Genomic DNA, 20,895 nt, shown 5'->3' on the forward strand with positions numbered 1-20,895 from the left:
TTTCTGTTACAGATTTTCTATCATCCTTTCTGCAGTAGCTTCAGCAAGCATACAATCTCCTGTATCACTATTAACAACATACAATGTTAGGCTAAAATGAAGAGGAAGGTACAACTACTCCTGCTTTCAACTTCTACAAAAAAGTTTGCTTTGATTTATTTTACATATTGGACTTCCTCATGAGATTTTATTTAAACGTAGGATACTTTGGCTAAAAATTCTGAAGCCAGTGGTGTTCAGTGGTATACAATCATTTGACTGCTATTGATAGAAAGTCTTCAGTTTTGACACTGCTCTTCAAACAAGCCCTCCCCTCCGATCTCCTTTATAAGACACTAGAAGTATATGTGTGTGGTGATGGTGTTTAGTGTGGGAGCCTTGCCTTCTGGTGTGCCCAGAGAGTGTGTCTGGAAACTTTGGGGCAAATAGGAGTGTTTATTCTCCTTTGTTGCATTTGTTTCTGCACTCATCTGGCATAGCACATGGTTACAGACATTGCTGGGGCATACTCCAGGGCAGAATTAGCCAGAAGTTCAGTAGAAAAACCTTAATTATCTTTGCATTAATTTATTCATTAAGCAATCATAGAAGAAGGCATATAAAGCATATAGTAAAAAAAGAGAGGAGATGTTAATAAAATAAAGCTACCACATAATTTAAAGTCCTATGAATAATTTTTCTTTTACTGAATATATTTAGAGGTTGTCTAAGTACTGGAATCAGGGAATAGTAACTATTACTGCTGTTCTTCACTTTCTATTAGACTTTAAAAGGATAAAATATATGTGTGCAAAAAAAAGAACATCATGAGTTTCTTAGCTGTGATAAAAATAATGATTTTAACTTTGGCATCAGCAACAAAACAAATATTTCTTAAATGTAAAGTCTTCATATTTTTCTAAGGTAGGCAATATTTTGCATATACGTAAAATGTCTTCAGTTTATCAGTTTATTGTCAGCATTATGCTTTTTTTTATATACGAAAAAATGTTTATTATAAGGAATGCTGTTTTTTCTTGGTCTAGTAATTTTCCTACTTTTTTTTTTAATTTAGCAATATTCTTGGAGTAACATGCAAAATGTATTCAAATGTCACAATAAGTATTTCAGAATACTGGTGACCAAAGAATGCCTATGAATAATTTCCATAGGTTATTCTGAAAAATAATGCTTTTCCTACCAAATTCTTCACAGGAACATTTACATCATTACATACATGGAGTAATACGCTGAAATACTTCCAGAGCCAATTTTTACCCCATGAGAACACTAGATGAATTTTAATTTAAATAAAATTCAAATGAAATAGTATAAAATAAATATAGGGAGAAAAGCTGAAATATTGCATACCTGATACAGCAGTGTGTCCAACATGCTGATGCTAAACACCCTCCCAGCAGCAAAAGGCAGTCGAAACATAAAGGCCAAATTAGAGCCTTTCTCCCGTTCTTTCTGCTCAAAAATTTTAGATAAAAAAATTTGTAAGTATTCCATATTTTATTCATTTCTGCTTAGGTAAATATTTCTGACATAAGTGAAAAAGGATTTCCCACTACATGGGTTTTAGCTATCACTGTGCCTTTATGTCAGTTATATTAGTACTTTAAAAAATCCTTTAATTTTTATAACCAAGCTATAATTAACTTTTCTTAATCAATTAAGACATCCCAAATTTCAGTTAAAAGGGTTAATCCTTTCATATGTTAACATTTATTTATTATCCAAACAGGATTTCTGAAAAGGATTTGTAGTAACATACTAAAAGAAACTCAATAAAATCATTTAACCAAATGTAAAAAAAAATAAATAAATAAGCTAAAGCCACAGAATGTATCATAACACCTACAAAACTTTGCATTTGATTATTGTCATATGTGCATACACAAAAATAATAATTGAAGGCAGGAAAGAGCCATTGCATCCAGTATTTGCTAGCTTTCCATCTTAGTTTTCATTTTTCTACCTGCCTTTTAAAGTTGTACCAGCTAAACCATTCTGCAGCTAACCATCTGTAAGTCAGAAAAAAGAAATTGTTTTTGTATATATGTGAGTTTGTGTGTTTGTTATGGTGCATGTGGTTTCTTCTAAAATGTTTTATTACTATTATCTTGGCTTAATGAATAAAAGCATGAGAGTAAATGTCAAAATCATATATATTTGGAAGGAGGGTCATAAAAATGCAAGTTACCATTGTTCTTGTTAACAAGTGCTCAATATGTGCTCAGTTCTCTTGCTGTCAATTTTCTTCTACAAAGAAAAATAGTTATAGCCAAATATCTAAGCCAGTCATCACTTCTGTAGAAGTTCTTCCATCTTACGGAGTGAAATTGGGGGCTCGCAAGTGAAAGAAAACCTCTCACCATCACCCCCATCCCATGTTAAGAATGCATGGGAGGGGGAACTATTCAAGAAATAAATCTTGGAGAAGGATCAGGGCTAGTAACTAATGCTCCCTATTCAAGAAATGAGTCTTGGAGATGGATTAGGGCTAGTAACCAGTAAACAAAGATGGATATTTTCCTTGCCTGCAAAAACTCACAAAACTGTGGTTTGTACAGACAACAGAATAGACAATAACACTAGGTGGCTAGGGGGGAGACACTATAGAAGCACATAGATAGAAGTGGCATCTAGCTCAGCCTTTTGGTGGAAATACTGAGGTGCTGAAATTGAAGAGGTATCTAAGTTGAGGGAGGATGGATGATATGGAAAAAGCTATAAAAAGGACAGCATATGTTAAGACCTAGAAGTGAAAAGAGGTTGGAAGTCTTAAAGAACGTAAGCAATTCCTTATGAGTACAGTATAGAGGGTGAGGTTATGGGCTGGACAGAGAGCTCAGAAATGAAATTGGAACAGTAATCATGAAGTAGATCTTAGGATACTTTTGACATGAATACGTACTCTGAAAAAACAAAGAAAGAAAGAAATTCAGGGCATGCAGCCACCTTATTTGAAACCATGTAAGGATTTTTTATTTCATTTTAAAGGCAATGGAGGAAGATCTGAAATACTTTTAAGAGAGGATTGATATGGCTATATTTATGTTTTAAAATGCTCACTCTGATGACAATATGGGAAAAGGATCAGGAATAGGGGGAAAGAATGGGGAGACCAGGCAAGAGAAACTAGGGTGTTGATACAGCACTTCTGGTGAAAGATCAGGGTACACTCTGCTATGATATTTGTAGAATATAAATCATACTCAGAATATATTTAGACATTAAATTTTGGAGGATATATAATGGAATTTGGAAATCAAGTAGAGAGAAGGTGAGGATGGTACCCCAGCTTTCTGGATGACTGGGGATGATGGTGCTTTTCTTTAAGATAGGAAATGTGGAGGAGAAGCAGATCACAAGCTAAGATTTGGACTTGAGTTTCAAGATCAGCAGAAACACCTGGGGTGGGGGTGGGGGGGTTAAACATATGGATCCAACAAGCAATACAACATAAAGTAGCATGGAGCCTGGATTCTGGAAAAACATACAGGGGTTTGAATCACGTGTTGTCATTTACTAGTTGTATGGCCTTGGACAGGTTAAACCTCTTGTTCTTTAGTTTCATGACAATATAGGATTCATATTGGTATCTATATCCCATTGCCATTACAATAATGGAATAAAATAAAACATATAAAATATTACATATACCAGGCACTTAACAAATACAACCTACGACTATTACTAAACCTTTGAATATGCTAAATTATGCAGCACCTCCAGCCTTTGTATTGCTTTCTCTCTTAATGTAATGCTCTGCTCCCCAAGATTTTACAGGACAGCTTATTATTGCTGCTCAGATATTACCTCCCCAAAGAGGTCTTTCTTTCTTCATCACCATATTTAAGGTAGGCCATCCCCAGTTACTCTTGAATATGATCCTATTATTTCTTTAATAGCTCTTTTTAGATTTACAAATCTTTGTTTATTTTTTTTTTATTTACTGCCTTTCTTAAATACATGGTAAATTTTGGGAGAGCAGAGACTATGTTTTTGCTTTTCTATTACATAAATAATGCCTAACACAATGCCTGGCATACAGATAGTCAATGACATTTTTTTGAAAAACTGAATAATTCTGTTCTACTTATAGTAGCTGCCTACATCCCAAGAAAATATATCACATACTTTAAAACCTAAAACATTCATATTCAGGAAGCAGGAAACAAACAAACAATTTTGGGTTCATTCCATATCCCTTCTCACTTCAGTTCTTTAATGGAAGTTTGAAGATGTATAGAATTGTAATGTTCATGTTTTGCAAAGTTCTCTTAGCATTTCTTTTGACCTATGTTAATTGTTTTACATGATACACTTAGTTATTTCCATTATTGCTTCTTATACAAGCATATACTGTAATATTTTAACATATATTTCCTTTCTTATAGAATTCTGTGTTCAATCGAAGTTTCAAAAATTTTGTTTCCACTAATCTAAACCATTAATCTAAAAGTAAAATATATGGATGAAATCCAAGTTATTAAATTATTACTTAAATATCCCCAACACTCTAAGACACTTGGTCTTATCTATCTCTTCCATTGGCCTTACTATCAAGAAAATGTGCCTTTGTTGGAAAAAGGAATTTATTCTAGTGGAAATTTTGTTTTCTTTATTCTGAGTCCACACAATACCATTTGTAATGAGACAATAAAATTATTGGATTTAGGAGAAGAGTATGTGAGGAAAAAAAAGAATTTTAATGGCACCAAATTAATGGTTTGCCTGTTTACATTTTGCTATCCCCTACTTTCTTGTGTACAATTTCTTCACATTCTTGTATTTCAATTTACGTTCCTTATTCTGCATCATGTTGTAATCCCAAATCTAGTGGCTGTTCTTAACATCCATTCTACTTGGCTTTTTTCACAGTGTTTGGCAGGCACTTCTTCCAATTGTAGAAGTTTGTCGTTTGACATTACTCTACCTCTGCTTTCATCTTATCTCTTGGACTCCACACTCATTTTTTCCTGATTTTTCCTCTACCTAGACTCTCTTTTACTAAGAGTAATTCCTCAGCTAAGCTTATCTCTCTTGTGGCTCTCTTCTTTTTGAGAACTTGTCTCCAACATTGGAATATCAGCATATTTAGCATAAAATTGGAAAATCTGATGTCTTTTGATTTTTGAAAATTTGGTACCATAACTTATAATTGACCAGACAATTGACCAGAGGTAAAAGCATCTGCACAAAAATTTGTGTTTCTTACATCTAATTTACTAATTTCCACTTAAATACATTAATTTACATTACCTGCTTACAATTAATAGGCTCTTCAGTTTTCTACTTCTGAAGATAAAATGCATCATCAAAAATAAGTCAAGGATAGGGAGCCTCCTGGGGAAATTCATGAAACCGGAAGCCAGGACAGACAGCTAGCAGATGACACTGTGCTCGCCATGGGCCCTTCCAGCTGAGAGAAGCCCTGACTATGTCTGCCATGTGCCTTCTCACTTGAGAGAGAAACCCTGAACTTCATCAGCCTTCTTGAACCAAGGTATCTTTTCCTGGATGAATGTCTTTGATTGGACATTTCTTTAGACTTGTTTTAATTGGGACATTCTCTCGGCTTAGAACTGTTAACAGTAACTTATTAAATCCCCCTTTTTAAAAGCCATTCTGTTTCTGGTATATTGTATTCTGGCAGCTAGCAAAAGAGAGCAGATAGGGAGTGAGATCTTGTTGGTTTGTAAAGGTAAGTGTGATGCCCCGATACATGCCAATGTAATTTAGACAAAGAATAAAAAAGTTTTCAAAATCCCTTGAGGAACTAATAAGAAAGGAGGGAATATTACATTTCCCTACCTGGGGAATTTCTGATATTCTTGCAAGAATTGTGAATAATGAATTTAATAGGCCCTCAATCTTGGGGCTTGCCCCTATGAAACTTATTCCTGCAAAGGAGAAGGTAAAACTACTTATAATTATGCCTAAACGTAATTCCCAGAGAAACTTTTTATTGCTCAGATGTGACTTTTCTCTCTAAGCCAACTCCACAGGTGAAATCACTGCCCTCCCCCCCCCCCCCCCATGCAGGACATGATTTCCAGGGATATAAATCTCCCTCACAACATGGGACACAAATCCCAGGATGAGCCGGGTCTGGCATCATGGGACTGAGAAAGCCTTCTTGACCAAAAGGAGGAAGAGATAAATGAGACAAAATAAATTTCAGTGGCTGAGAGATTTCAAATAAAGTCAAGATGTTATTCTGGAAGTTATTCTTGTGCATTATATAGATATCCCTTTTATAGTTTTTAATGTATTAGAACAGCTAGAAGGAAATACCTAAAACTATTGAACTGTGCTTCAGTAGCCTTGATTCTTGAAGACTTTTTTTATAACTATATAGTGTTTACAGTGTGAACATGAAAACCTCACGACTGATGTTCCTTTTATCCAGGGTTTGGACAGATGAGAACAAAATATAAGGACAAACAAACAAACAAAAAAATAATAGGGGGGAGGGTAAAAGAAAATTGGGTAGGGTGCAATACTTGGGGTCAATGAGAGGAAGGGGTGAGGGGTATGGGATGAATGGTCTTTTTTCTTTTTATTTCTTTTTCCGGAGTGATGCAAATCTAAAAATGATCACGGTGATGAGTACACAAATATGTGATGACATTGTGAGCCATTGCATACATTGGATGGACTGTTTTGTAAGTGAAGACATCTCAATAAAAACGCTTTTTAAAAAATGAGGCAGGGGATACAACTCACATGGTATTTGTATTAAGTAGGGTTCTCTAGAGAAACAGAATCAACAGGGAACACTCACAAATATAAAATTTATGAAAGTGTCTCACATGACCGCAGGATCGCAGAGTCCAAAATCCGCAGGGCAGGCTGTGAAGCTGACACTCCGATGGAGGATCTGGACGAACTCCACAGGAGAGGCTCGCCAGCCAAAGCTGGAATAGAACCTGTCTCTTCTGAATCCTCCTTAAAAGGCTTCCCATGATTAGATTAAGCATCACTCATTGCAGAAGACACTCCCCTTTGGCTGATTACAAATGGAATCAGCTGTGGCTGCAGCTGACGTGATCATGATCTAATTCTATGAAATGCCCTCATTGCAACAGACAGGTCAGCACTTGCCCAACCAGACAAACAGGTACCACCACTTGGCCAAGTTGACACACGAACCTGACCATGACAGTATTTAAAGAGTAAGTTGGGTGAATAGTAATTATATCAGTAAAATAATATAATAAATAAATGAAACACATTTAAAAATGTGTGTTAAATTAAAGGAAAACAGAATATTTCTAATGGACTATGCTCATGGTTAAGAAGAAAATTCTAATAAGTACAACCAAGAAACCTTTACTGATCAACAATTTTATGTTTCAGATACTGAGCCCGGTTCCTAGGATGCAAAAATCAAACTTTCCAGTCTTACAAGTGTACGTAGTTGCACTGAGAAGACAATCTTAAACAAAACATTTAAAAACCATGTGATGTGAGCTTGTAAAGACCTGGAAGTTTTATAGGGGCCTAAAGAGGATGGGGATGGCATTGTGCATAAAATGATATTAGATCTGAGCCATAAAAAAGAAGTAAATTTCATAAACAAAGGGGAAGAAGTAATGCTTTCTATGAACGTGATCTTCTCACCTTGACTCTTTAGTAGAATAAATAATAAAAAAAACTTCACTTTCACAAGTTAGAATTTGGAGAATTAACAATCACTGTTGATTCTTATACTTTATAAAGCTGTAAAATAAACTGTGCATGCTCATATTTTAAAAACAAAGGTAGGTTCTATACCATTTAATGTTTTGAAAAGCTGTAACTTATAAAACACAACTATAATTTTAAAAATAACTAAAACAAGCTAAGTCAGAAATTATATCCATGTTAAGGGAAGGCTTGGAAAACAAAACAACTTGTAAAAGGCAAGTGCACTATTGAAAAGAAATGAAGAATTAGATCCAACCAAATATCTGCATTTGTGGCCATCCCCATTGGGGGAAATTTTGGAACAGAAATGGTTAGGGAATAATTTTGGTACAAAATATAAAGGAGCTATTCCCTCTTTTTAACTAGAGTATCAATTGAGAAGTTACATTTTGAATGTGGCTAAAAAAAAGTTTGCTTTATTTTCAATAAGTGTAAATAAAAAGCATTATTCAAGAAAATTAAGTTAGGAAAACTATTCAAATATCTGAGTCCTTAAAAGATAAATGAAGGATACATAAATTTCTCTTGTTAAGCTTTTATGACATGGAGGTATATCAATATAAATTATACCATGATTTTTAGAGACTAATGAGATTTGTTAATAGGAGTGACTCATTGTTAGGTCTCAACTATTTGGTTGCTCTGATGCTACCTCTAAGATTTTTCCATATGTTTACATTTCTAAAGAACTCCTTAAACAAATTATAATCACAGGAATATATTATGAATTTTATTATAATTTTCTTGCATGTTGTAGATAGTCAATAATGGGGCTCCAAATCTAAAATTATTTTCAAAATAAAGATGGTAAACACATACAAGTATTCCATTTTATTTCTGTTTGACTTATTAAAACTAAACTTTCATTCCTGGTGCCTGCCCTTGCAAAAATAAAGTAAAATAAACTCTCATGACTTTAGTTTTATAACTTGATGGTATTATTTGAAGTCGCAAGGATGAAATTTAAGAAAATTACATAAACAAATCAAGAAAATAAAAAATAAAAATTGCCAAAGAGCAAACATTTCTGCAAAAAAGCAATAACAAGAATTTTGAAATGCCAGTATCAAGCAATTTGATATAGTTTGATTATGACAACGAGTATATTATTAATAAGAATAAGCATATCGGGAGTATATGCCTTTAGATTCCCATGACATTACTTGAAGGTATTTGGAAGAAGTTTTTGTGATTGTTAATTTTATGTGTCAACTTGGCTAGATTATGGTGTCCAGTTGTTTGGTCAAATACTGGCTTCGTTTTTGCTGTAGGATTTTGTAGATGGGATTAGCATCTATAATCAATTGATCTAAAATAAAGATTATCCTCCATAATGTCAGTGGACTTCATTCAATCAATTGGATGTCTTAAGAGCAAGAGATGATGTCTCTAGGGATCAGAAGAATTTCTGATTTAAGAGTTCAACATCAACTCTTACTGCCAGCTTTCCCCAAGGAATTTAGACTGAAGTCTTCAACATCATCTTTACCAGAATTGCCCGACCATTGTATGGAGTTCAAACTTGTTAGCTCCTATAACTGTGTGAGTCAGTTCCTTAAGATAATGTATCCCTATCTCTGTCATCTCTATGTCTGTCTGTCTATCTCTATATCTATCCATCCATCCATCTAACTATCTATCCTATTGGTTCTGTTTCTCTGGAAGACCCTGAATAATATAGTTTTTTACTACAAAAAAGTAGCTTTGTATTTTGTGGAGAAATTTATGAAGAATGAACAATAAAGCTAACTTTGAACTTACAAACATTACATGTAGTTCGAACTACATATGATGACAGCAGAAAGCAATAAATTTTATCTTCAATATATGCCTTTGGAGGAAGATACTTAAAATTTATTTATTTTTATTTTTTTAAATATTGTTACTGAGATATCTTCATGCACCATATAGTCCATCCAAAGAATACAATCAATGGCTCACAGTATCATCACATAGTTGTGTGTTCATCACCATGATCATTTTTAAAACATTGACATCACTCTAGGAAAAGAAATAAATAAAAAAGGAAAACCACACTCCTTGACCCTCCTTCTCATTGTCCACTAGTATTGCAATCTACCCGATTTCTTTTTTACCCTTGATCCCTCTATTATTTATTTATTTATTTCTCCTTATTTGTGTTATTCATTTGTCCATACCCTGGATAAAGGGAGAATCAGCCATAAGGTTTCATAATCACAGGGTCACACTGTAAAAGCTATATAGTCATACGATCATCTTCAAGAATCAAGGCTATTGGAGTAGAGTTCAACAGTTTTAGGTATTTCCTTCTAGCTATTCTAATACACTAAAAACTAACAAGGGATGGAAGATAATATTAACTAACATACAACTAAATATTTATTTTCCCACTATAATAAATCTGGAACAGTATTGGCTTCAGAGTTTTGAAATGTTCCTTTTTCTTCTTGAGCTGTGCCTAACTAGTTGGAACAACTTGGTATTACATAACCACGAAGCTGCTTTCTGAAGTATAAGTAAAGATTTGTCCAGAAGCACCTCTTTCAACACAGTCCTCTTGACACAATTATTTTCCCTTTGTGTGTATATTTATTCTATATAGTTAGCAGTAGATGGTGTGCTTTGGTCACAAGCTGTCCCTTGAAATTGAGGGCTAATTAAGTGTATTCCTGAACAGTGAATTCAAAGATCAGTTGTGCTGTGCAAACAAGAATTATAGGATCAAAATTAACCAATGAAGAAAACACTCATCAATATAGAAAAGGAGGTAATAAGGAAAATAAAACTTTGATTTAAAGCCCTTGCCTAGTGTGACCTTTATTTTAATATTTCAGGGGAAATCATATCCCCAAAATTTCTGTGTCATGTTAAATGGTATTTTATTGTGATCCACACAATAAAGGAATTATTCATTGTTAAGTGAAAGAAAGGACAAACCAAAAAAAAATGTAATCCATCATTATCTCTATATTCTACATTATTATTGACAATGAAGATGGCATAGTTTGAGCAAACTTTCCCCCGTATAAGATTGAGTCTTTCTTTTTTCTTTTACAAGCAATCCTCCCAGTATATTAGTATCAAGTAAAAGCTGAGAGCAAAAATCAATTACTTCAACATTCAAACTTACTCTTTATATAACAAGTCTTTACAGTTCCACTGTTTCATTAGCATTACTTTAAGCATCCTGGACTGTCCTGCCTAGGAAAATGGTTTGACTGTTCATTACAGGAACCTTTCCAAGGGCTACCAACTGTTCAATGGAAAGCACCAACAGACAGTTTAAGTCCTAAATTCTTTTTATTCTCTGCCTCAAAATCCTCACTTTGCTGTTTCTTCCAAGGATAATCTGTTGGATTCTGATCCTTACCCAATCCTAATCAAGTGCCCCAGTTTGAAAGATCTACATTCAATCAAACTTCCAGTTTTCAACATAATTCTGACCTTGTTCTATCCATCCTGAAATGTCAAAGCTTTATAGAAGTGAGGGTCTCTCTCACCATCGTAAACAATAAACTCAGCTTTGTCTCAGCTTTTTTCTAAGACCTTAAGGGCATTTGAAAATTGCAAAGCCCTATACACATCTCATGATATAGTAAATCACTTATAATCTTATCCATATATGTGAAGTTTTAATTGAGTATATCATACATTTCTTTGGCATTGAATTCTTTTCATAAATCATGTTTTCAATTTATGATTGATAACACAAGATAACCCCTTTGCATTCATTTGTGGACAGACGCTTAGCAGTCATCAATCACATCTAATATATATTAGGAGCTTAGCCCTCAAATAGGGAAAACTCAAAAATAGCACTTTTATTTTTACTGTCTCATGGCCTTTCTCTATCTAGAAATTTCTGGAGACGTTTTTCCAACCAAAATAATTAAAATTAATTTACTTAATAATGTGGAGTCTTACCTTTTCCAGTTTTGAAAGAGCAAGAGAGTAACAGTCTTTGGCTCTGAACTGCATGAATCTCATGTTGGCTGGGTGAGTAAGCTCTGTGATAATACTGAGACTGGAAAACAACCTACATTTCAAAAAAACATTTGCATTACACTAACGGCCCAATGTGATATTTTTTATAGCAACATATTTATGAGTGAGTGATTTCTGGCCTTAGGCATAAAACTATATACAATTACAACAGCAAGCAGTGCCACATAAAATATTCTGAACAATAAAAAAAAATGAAACATTTTCCAAAGAATATTTTAACAAACATTTTAGCACAATAGGATAAATAAATTCAATAATTTGACTTTTATTAGATATTTTCCCTCTAAAGATCAGGAAAGAGCATAGAAAAGAAACTCATAAAGCTGATTTAAAACATTACAAGATTATTGTGTGGACAATATTGAAACAGAAATTTAAAAGAAATAACCTGATTGTCAGAAATTTCACATGATAAGCTTATTGTCCATAATGTGAACTGTTTGATATCTTATGGCTCCTTAATCTCATAATTTTAAATTTTTAAATTCAAATCTTGTTATATTGGACTTCTGAGAAAAGGAAATATCAAATACTTTATCTTGAATAAAATTGTACTGTAATGATTTGGGGCCAAAGCAAAAGCATCGTGTTGTTCTAACAGCGTTCTGAGAATTCTCACATCCCATAGCTTTGCATTCCCTTTTCTCCATCCCCTTCCAATACAAAACCCACACACACACACACACACACACACACGTGCGCACACACACACACACACACGCGCGCGCGCGCGCGCGCACACACACACACACACAACATTTTCTCCCTGTTTATTCTTCTAAAGAAAAGGGGCAGGATAATAGGGCATGCCTTCTTGTATGTGTTGCTGTTGAAGATCTAATGCTTACCTGATATCTATGTATCATTGGCAGCTCTCCTTGTCCAAGTACTTTAAATTCTCTGTGGCAGACACGACATGATAATGAGCTTTGTTCCCCTTAACCTCAGTGATGGCCACTTAATTCCCACCACTAGTTTGAGCCCACACCTTGAACTTTGGGACAGAAATGACTGAAAATAGGCAGGCTATAAACAGCCTGTTAGTGGCTCAAAAACAAATCAGCTTCTACTGTTGACCTCACTCTCATTTTATGCCGTAGTGCCAGCAGTGAGGATGCTGTTACTTCCATGTGCCTGAGCTCTTGATTTGGTGCCTTAGAGAGAAACACACTTTTAAGATAGGGCTTTGTCCCTGAACCCCAGCTCTAAAAATGAGTTTTTAACTGTCCTTAGCTCTAACTTATAATGCTTATCGATTGACGTTTGTCAGGATCTCTCCCTCTTCCAGGGGGAATTGGCCTGCCTGCTGGCTTAGCAACCTGGCAGGGTCTATTCCCTTAGCCTACAGCTGAGCCTTCCCTGTTGCCCACCTCTCAGGTCTGGCTCAACTATGGGCTTCAGGCCGCATCCCAGTTAATACCGTAAAACTTCTTAAAAATAGTTTCTTTCAAGCTATCTGAAATCCATATGCCCTCTCTACCTAAGTGTATGTGCATCTGTACCTTAAAACAATATCATTAGGCATTTTGTGAAATTGACTCTTAATGCTAGGAATAAAATATAGCCAATATTACATAGCTTCATCTCCATTTTGAGGATAAAATGCTATTGTATTTCTTGATCTAGGTAAATTGCAATAAGTAACATTTAGAAGGCAAAGTTTCCTCTCAGTGCCTAATATTGAGTCTTATACTCCTTTGCAAAAATACCTTTGTTAAGATAAACAATATCTCGATTCCTATTTGTGTATTTTTGGGTAAGTGGTTTAGCAGATTAAATCTTCATGAAAAAAAAGTGCTGCAAATTAACTAGATTGGTTTATGGAGGAACACTGTATTATCCAATAACTTTCTTCTAGCAGCCCTACTCTTTTCATTCAAAAGTCACCTACAGTAATAAATTTAATAAATTAAAGTTGATTTTATTAGAAACTCTTTAAAAATTAAAAGAGTAGTCTGGTGGGAAAAAATATTAGTTGCCTTTTAGGCCAGCAAAACTCCATCTGGTAAGCCCAGGAAAACCATCAACTGCCAAATCTTATGCCATCTGGTAATTTCAAAAGTATTCATTTAGGAAATATTCAAAATAACAATGCCTCTAAAGATATTTAAAAACATACAGGTTGTCCAGACACTATTCAGTATCTCAGACCACAGAAACAAAAATGAATAAGCAGTACCAAACTAGATCACAAAGCCCTATAGCCTCGTTTAGACAATACAGCTCATTTCTATGCTCTGATTCTTTTTATAAGGGGTAATAAGCAGGTTTTAAAGTCTCCTCTTTGTCTCTTCCCTTTTTTTATCTTTTGGAAGGGGTAAAGAGTTGGTTAAACAATACTGACAAAATGATAATATCTAAAACAGAGCACTATTCTAAGAGTCCCCCACATACTAACTTGGAAATCTTCACAACACCATCAGGTAGAACTTCCCTTCCCCTGTTTTGTGTTTCTAGTCTGTACCCCTCATTCAATCCTTCCTTGGGGGGAGCTAGGACATGTGGCTCAATAGTGAGTCTACTTTTCTGGGATTTTTGTGCTTGTGCTGGTCTTTGCCCTGAGGTAAGCTTGACCCTAAAGAGTAAGACTTGTGGTTGTCCAGCCAAACTCAACCCTGTGCATTTCAGGGTACATGTAGGAAGCCCACTACAATCAGATACCAGAGGAACATCCCCGAGTCTGACATCTTGAATTCCATTTTCTTGACTTCTCTACCTCTCAATGGGTTCCACTTGTGTTCGAAATCAAGTTGGTCACTTATTATCTTGAAATCTCAGTAAACTACCCCATGATTTACGTGCCATTATTAGTTTTGCAGATGAGGAAAGTGAGGCACAGAGAGGTAAAATAACAAGCTCAAAGACACAGTCTAGTAGAGTCTGATTTCATACCAAAGTAGTCAGGTTCTAGAATTTCCTCTAAACCATATAATAAATACACAGGGAGGCCATTTGGAAAGGAAATTCAAATGCCTAAAATAGCATTAATTATTAAGAAAAGCTAGCAACATGTTGACATTTAGGATATTAAAAGTCAATACAGGGGTACAAAGGTAGTTCAGTGGTAGAATTCTCGCCTGCCAGGAGGGGTGGGGGACCTACATTCAGTTCCGGCCCATGTACTTCCAAAAAAAATTTTAAAAATTCAACAAACAATGCTGCAATAATGGAATACTCACATGCAAAAAGAATGAAATGTGACCGCCACCACACAGCATACAAAAAATAAAAAATAAAAAGTAAATACAGTATTTTAAAAATGTAAGATTATGGGCAGGCCACACTGACTCAGCAGGCAGAGTTCTCGCCTGCCCTGCCGGAGATTCGGGTTTATTTCTCAGTGTCTGCCCAGCAAAAAAAAAAAAAAAAAAAATGTAGGATCGTATAAAATCACTATACCTCTAAATAACGGTTGTTGGGCCATTACTTAATCATTGTTATTTTACTTATTGATTTCAATATTCAGTATCTAATTTTACAAATAATTATCAAGCATATGCCATGAGAAGGTACTAGTCTCTAGGAGATACAAAGATAAACAAAGTGAAATCTGTGCCCTTAAAGACTATGCTCTAGTAGAGGAAACAGCAGAAAAACATGAATTATAAGACTGCATATAATCTTCTAAGTGTAGTAAATTTGGGGTAAATGAATGCTCACAGATTAAATAACATTAGGACACTAATGAAAGGATAGTTTATAAGCAATATCAAGGAGGGTACTGGGATATAAGACCAGGAAGAAATTCATAAAGAAAATACAGATACAAACTAATGAAAATTAATTTCATTGTTAAATAGAAAACTTGTATTTCTCTGAGAAATAGACTAGCTTTCTTTTATGCCACTTTTCTAACTTCAAATGAGCTTGTTTATAATCCTTTTCTAATACATTATGTCAAATAGAAATGTTTACACATGTAGCTACACATATCATATCTCAGATCTAAGTAAGAGTGAGTGATAATATGATTGTGTGACCTGCTCATTGTATTTAAGTGACATGTAGATTTGAAAATAGGTAGGAAAACAAATTGACTGTAATGTGCTATTTCTGTTCTATATAAATGAACTTGCACCATTTATGGTATTTTTAGACTGAGAAACTGAATGTGTTAGCTAAGCCTGCCACCTAGTGAAAATATAGAACTAATGCTTATATATTGAAATATTACTGTTGTGCCTATTTCTATCTGTAAAATATTATTTTATTACTTATACTCAGTTGAATATTTCATATTTACAGATTTGGTGGTCTAATTGATTCAATTATTTGTCTTTAAAATACCCATTCCATTCACCTATTTCTGAGTCTTAAAATTAGTTAAATACATTTCAATATAGAACACTTTAGAAATAAAATGACACAATAACTTCTTTCCAAGTTATTAAAATCATAACAAGGCGATCATATAATTTAAAAACAATTTAGTTTGTTCTATATAACTACAGTCATGCATAAAAATATCTGTGGACCAATTCCCTGCCTTTAGTTAATTCATTCAGTAAATATTTATGACATGCCTAATTATGGCAATCAATATAATAAGAAGAAAAATATTCCATATATTCTATTTCACAAACTATTGGGAAGACTTTGAAACTAACTGCATTTGTATCTTAAGGCAAAACAAACAAACACAAGAGCATAGAAACCTGGAAAATGTTTACAATATTCTAATCAAAACATTACTTACTGAGATAGTGTGTTACATTTTAAATTCTGATCTGTCATGGTGGCTGGGAATGATGTTTTGACTAACAGAGTATATACTAACATACATAACAACTATATAGATACATAGATACATGAAGAGCAGTCTTAAACTATAACTATCAACATTAAAACACATATGAATATTTTTAATCTTTTGTAAATAATTTTAAGACACTGTAGGAAGTCTGAGTTAGTAATAAATGAGAGTATTATAAAATAATCGAGTACCCCCTGTATTTAACATTTATCCATGTAAACTATAGTCAATCTAAACATTAAAAATCTTTTTGTTCTGAATAAAGGAATCACTCTTGTATTTATACATATTCAACATTTGTGTGAAACTGTCTTATTTATGTTTGTGATTGCATTTTGTGAATTAAGTCATTCTCCATATGCATATGGATGTTATTTCTTCAATCCCATTCAATTATGACTCTTGGTGACACGTTACAGACAATATCCTTTTTTTTTCTTCTTAACTCACCTTTCTATACTTTTGCAGTACTGGAGCTGCAAAAGTCTTCTAACTGGTCTGCTCTTAGCTATTCTTGCTTTCCTCCAAAATATTCTCTACATTGTAGATAAAATGATCTTTTAAAACTTCTCAATCCATCAGTGATTTGCTTTTATTCTTGAAAAGAAAGACCAAATTATTAACATGATCTAAAAGGCCATGAATGGCTTTGATTTCATTTCACTCATGTCGCACCAGTTTTCCTTTTGCTCTGTTACAAGTCCTTGAATATGCTACTTTCCTAGTACCGCAGGGCCTTTGTACGTGCTGTCCCATATTCTACCCTTCTCTTCGCCCACTTAATTCCTCAGGGAGGCATTTCCTGACCCAGATCAGACATTTTTGTTATCTAGGTCTATTTAAAACTCCACTTCTTGCCAGGGCTGCCACTCTTACATTGCTCTAGTTACATCTTAGAATGACTTGCTTAATAACTTTTCCTGCTCCTGAGTCCAGGAGCTGTGTTTTGCCTAATTCACCATGCAGCCACAGCATTCTGTATAGTCCCAGAAACCAAAACTAAATAAATACTTCTGGGTCAAGCATACTATATTAATAAACTACAATTGGAGTTCGTTTTTAGAGTTCATCCAATTAACACAAGAATTCCTCTATGGCCTTACAAACAGATGATACATCCATGACTTGTTTGAATATTTCCATTGACAGAACACATTATTTTAACAAGCCTGGACAGCTAAATTTTAGAAAACAAAAAGAAAAGCATCTTCTAAACTAAATCACTCCTGGCCTGAAGTTTTACCATTCATAGTAATTAACAACTGTTCAATCATGCACTCATTCTGTACTAAACATTATTCCAAGAGCACTCCGGAGAAACTATCACCTTGCCCAGAGAAAGTTTTGTCATGTCCCCTTTCTCTTGAAATCCACTTAGGATCTAGGTGTGTTTCTGTCATTATTTTGCTTTTGGGGCTAGAATGAGCTACCAAATAGCTCTCAATGTTGCCTTCTTTCTCAAGAAAATAATAATAATGATAGATACCATCAAATTAAATATGCCAAACATTTTTAAGGTAGGACATTTTGATAGGAACAATCCATGTGTCGTTTTTAATGCAATAGACATTTTGAAATGCTTATTCAATTTTAGTTTAGACAATATTTCTTCACCAAAATGCAAAGGCAGTGAAATATTTATTTCCAAATGTGTTGACTCAAGTTTGTATTTGAAAATAAAGAAAACTGTCTTTCTTTAAATTTGGAAGTAAGGAAATCACTGCTTGGCAGGTCTCTCTGCTGAGAATACTCATTTGGATGTTTTTTCTTACATGTGTAAGTGAATTCCTTTATGCACAAGGGAGAGAAATGCAAAACAGGATCTGACCTGACAAAGACTATATCTCTTAATATCCTCGATGCTCTGAAATGCTCATCAGGGAGGTAGTGGGCTATTTGCTTAGGAGCTTCATCCAAGTAAAGGAATGGAGATAATTCCTTCCTCAATAACAGGAAACATCTGGGATAAAGGTTGTCCCAAAGAAACTTTAAAGGGCTACTAAGAGTCCACAAGGGGGAACCTTCTCATATCATGAGAAAAGGACATGTCTGAGCAGGTGTTCAGCAATAGTCTAGGTCATTGGGGCAGGGAGCTTATTCTGCCTCACAGCATGTCTAAGACTGGAGGATTCCCTCAGCCAGATATCCCGGCTCAAGGGGAATGCCCCAAAAGTGCGCATTAAACTTTGGAGTGTTGAAACTTTGACGGCTATGTACTTGTGCTATCACTTTGGATGTTAAGGTGTAGAGCACTTCTTGGGCTGGTGTGTTCTGGAAGGAATAGTATCTCTCCTAAGTGATCATGCAGGAGCTGAATCAGCAGATGCATAATTGCCATAGTGGATGAAGAAACACTGAACTGTGTAGTCTAATCTTCAATTACAAAATTATGCTTCAGAAAAAAAAACAAAAAACTATGCTTCAGTTACAGATGCAAGTCGACTGAAAGAAATTATCCTTATGCCCATCTCTCCTGAATCTTTTCCAGCCACCCTCCTCCCCTACATTCAATGCTAGTGAATTCATGAGATTCTCCATTTTTGCCTTTGGTCCTTTTGTATATCTTTAGATAATATGGTGGGTGGACGCCTGCCAAGTAAACCTGTATGTCCTAGTAAGCTGAACAGGTATGAGCTCAAGGTATCTATTTGAGCTTCTGAACAAAAGATTTAACCTTATTTACCTTACAGTCTTGGTAAAATACTCATACCACTTACACCAATAACTTCTGAATCAGAACTTTCATTTTGCCTTGAACCCCATCTCATTCTTGTCTCCTGGGCTCTAATATAAGTTAAGCATGAGTTGAAGATTTTTCTAACTTATTACTTGATAATTTTAAAGGTGGGAAATTAAGAAGTCAAAATTCCCCAAATCAAAGTAGAATGTTGAAATAAATAAAAATTGCTCAGGACCAAATATCTAATAGCTACTTACAAATGGCAAAATCAAATGTAGCAGTGCCACAGATGTAGCATTGCCACAGCAACATAGAGTAATCTTTATTTGCCTAGTACATTCAGTTACTGAGTAAATCAAAGTTTTGATTTTTCTTTTCTAGAAATAAACAAACTGAATAAAATAGTGCATCTAACTTCTTGCCCAAATAGTGCTAACTAATAAAATTACCATGCTATCCCCTTAGATATATCCTTTTTGTGATTACCATATTTTAGAAATGCAAATTTGGGTATGCCAAATTGCTCTTTTAACAAGCAGCAGTTGCCAATTACCAGCCGCCTATTATAAGCCAGGCACTGCTCTGAATGTTTTACAGAAATCATCCCACTCAGTCATTGCAACAACCTGGTTTGACAATGTAATGCAATAATATGAACGTGTTTGGACTGCCTGGATTAAAGTCAAGTGACTTTAGGCTTTGGAACTCTTCAGGTTTAAATCCCAGCTTCATCAATCCCAGCTGAATGACTTCTATGATTTCTGTAATTTTCTTTAAAATACCTACGCATAAACCGCATGTGCATGAGTTAGTTTGCATTACATACCAGGTGCAGCTAGCGTTTTAATTTACCATGCTGGGTGGCTCAGTTCATTTTTTAGTCCAAAAGTCCACACCTAGAATTGTCTATCAAAACTACTGTTATTATTCCTCTTTCTGCCAACATCAGAGGCTTTCTAATTAACTAGAAAACTGGCTCTCAATTGAGGAAGTTAACGGCACTCATCAAGACATGTGGGTTTAGTAAAATATCTTAGAAATACTACTCATTATCGTATAATCAATTTATAAAAATCTAGTTCCCTGAAGGATGGTGCCCAAGGCCTAAATCCTAAATAATCTCAGATCCAGCAATTGCAGCTGAGTATTCCTGATTGCTGGATGGTTGCTTATAAGGGTAGCAGGATCCTCCTTCCTGAATGTTGTCATCTGCCTCTAAGGAATTTCATACAAGTTAGAGGACAGAGCCTAAAAAGGGCAGTGAACTGGGAATAGGAGGAAGAGAGAAAAAGGAAGGAGTAGAGTTCGGTGATAGGTCACAGACAAGAATTGGCAATTCTATGTGGAGGATTTTCTGCACAAGAGAAACTATAATTATTGTCCATGGAACTTAATGAGGGTAAGGAGGAAAGAAAAGACATCAGGTGAGGAAGGACAGTGAAAAAAAGTACTAGAATCAATGTGCATTGTAGGTTCCAGTTAGGACAAAGGAATGTTAAGAGTTGAGGTATTAGAAAAGGTGAGGTAGAAAGGAAGTGGTAGTGGTCAGAGTTGAGTATTAGAAACCCAGATTATGGGGATAAAATTGCTGACAGAACAAGGTCAAGGCTATGACCAAGAGAATGGATGGCTGAAGTAAGATGCAGGACAAGAGTGATAAATTAGACCATTGAAAAGATCATGTCCAAAGGGTTGTTAAAATTAACAAAATTACAGTAGAAGCAGGGTTGGCAAAACTCACAGTGAAGCAGGAATTAAAATCTTCAAAGAATGAGAGAGTGATCTTAGAGCT

At 34.8% G+C, this 20,895-nt stretch overlaps 1 protein-coding gene across 5 annotated transcripts in view; it reads right to left on the minus strand.

Annotated features, from left to right (window-relative positions):
• Window positions 1–20,895, minus strand: part of KCNT2 (potassium sodium-activated channel subfamily T member 2) — a 450,533-nt gene that overhangs the window by 58,499 nt on the left and 371,139 nt on the right. For 4 of the 5 annotated variants that reach the window (XM_077157297.1, XM_077157298.1, XM_077157295.1 and 1 more), the window contains 2 exons: window positions 11,590–11,701; window positions 1,351–1,452 (listed from right to left, as the gene is read on the minus strand). In XM_077157297.1, the coding sequence (XP_077013412.1) occupies window positions 1,351–1,452; window positions 11,590–11,701 (214 nt within the window). The remainder of the gene's footprint in view (window positions 1–1,350; window positions 1,453–11,589; window positions 11,702–20,895) is intronic. The other variant, XM_077157299.1, reaches the window with a different exon arrangement.

Source organism: Tamandua tetradactyla, chromosome 4 (genome assembly GCF_023851605.1).
Source record: "Tamandua tetradactyla isolate mTamTet1 chromosome 4, mTamTet1.pri, whole genome shotgun sequence".
Lineage (NCBI taxonomy): Eukaryota > Metazoa > Chordata > Mammalia > Pilosa > Myrmecophagidae > Tamandua > Tamandua tetradactyla.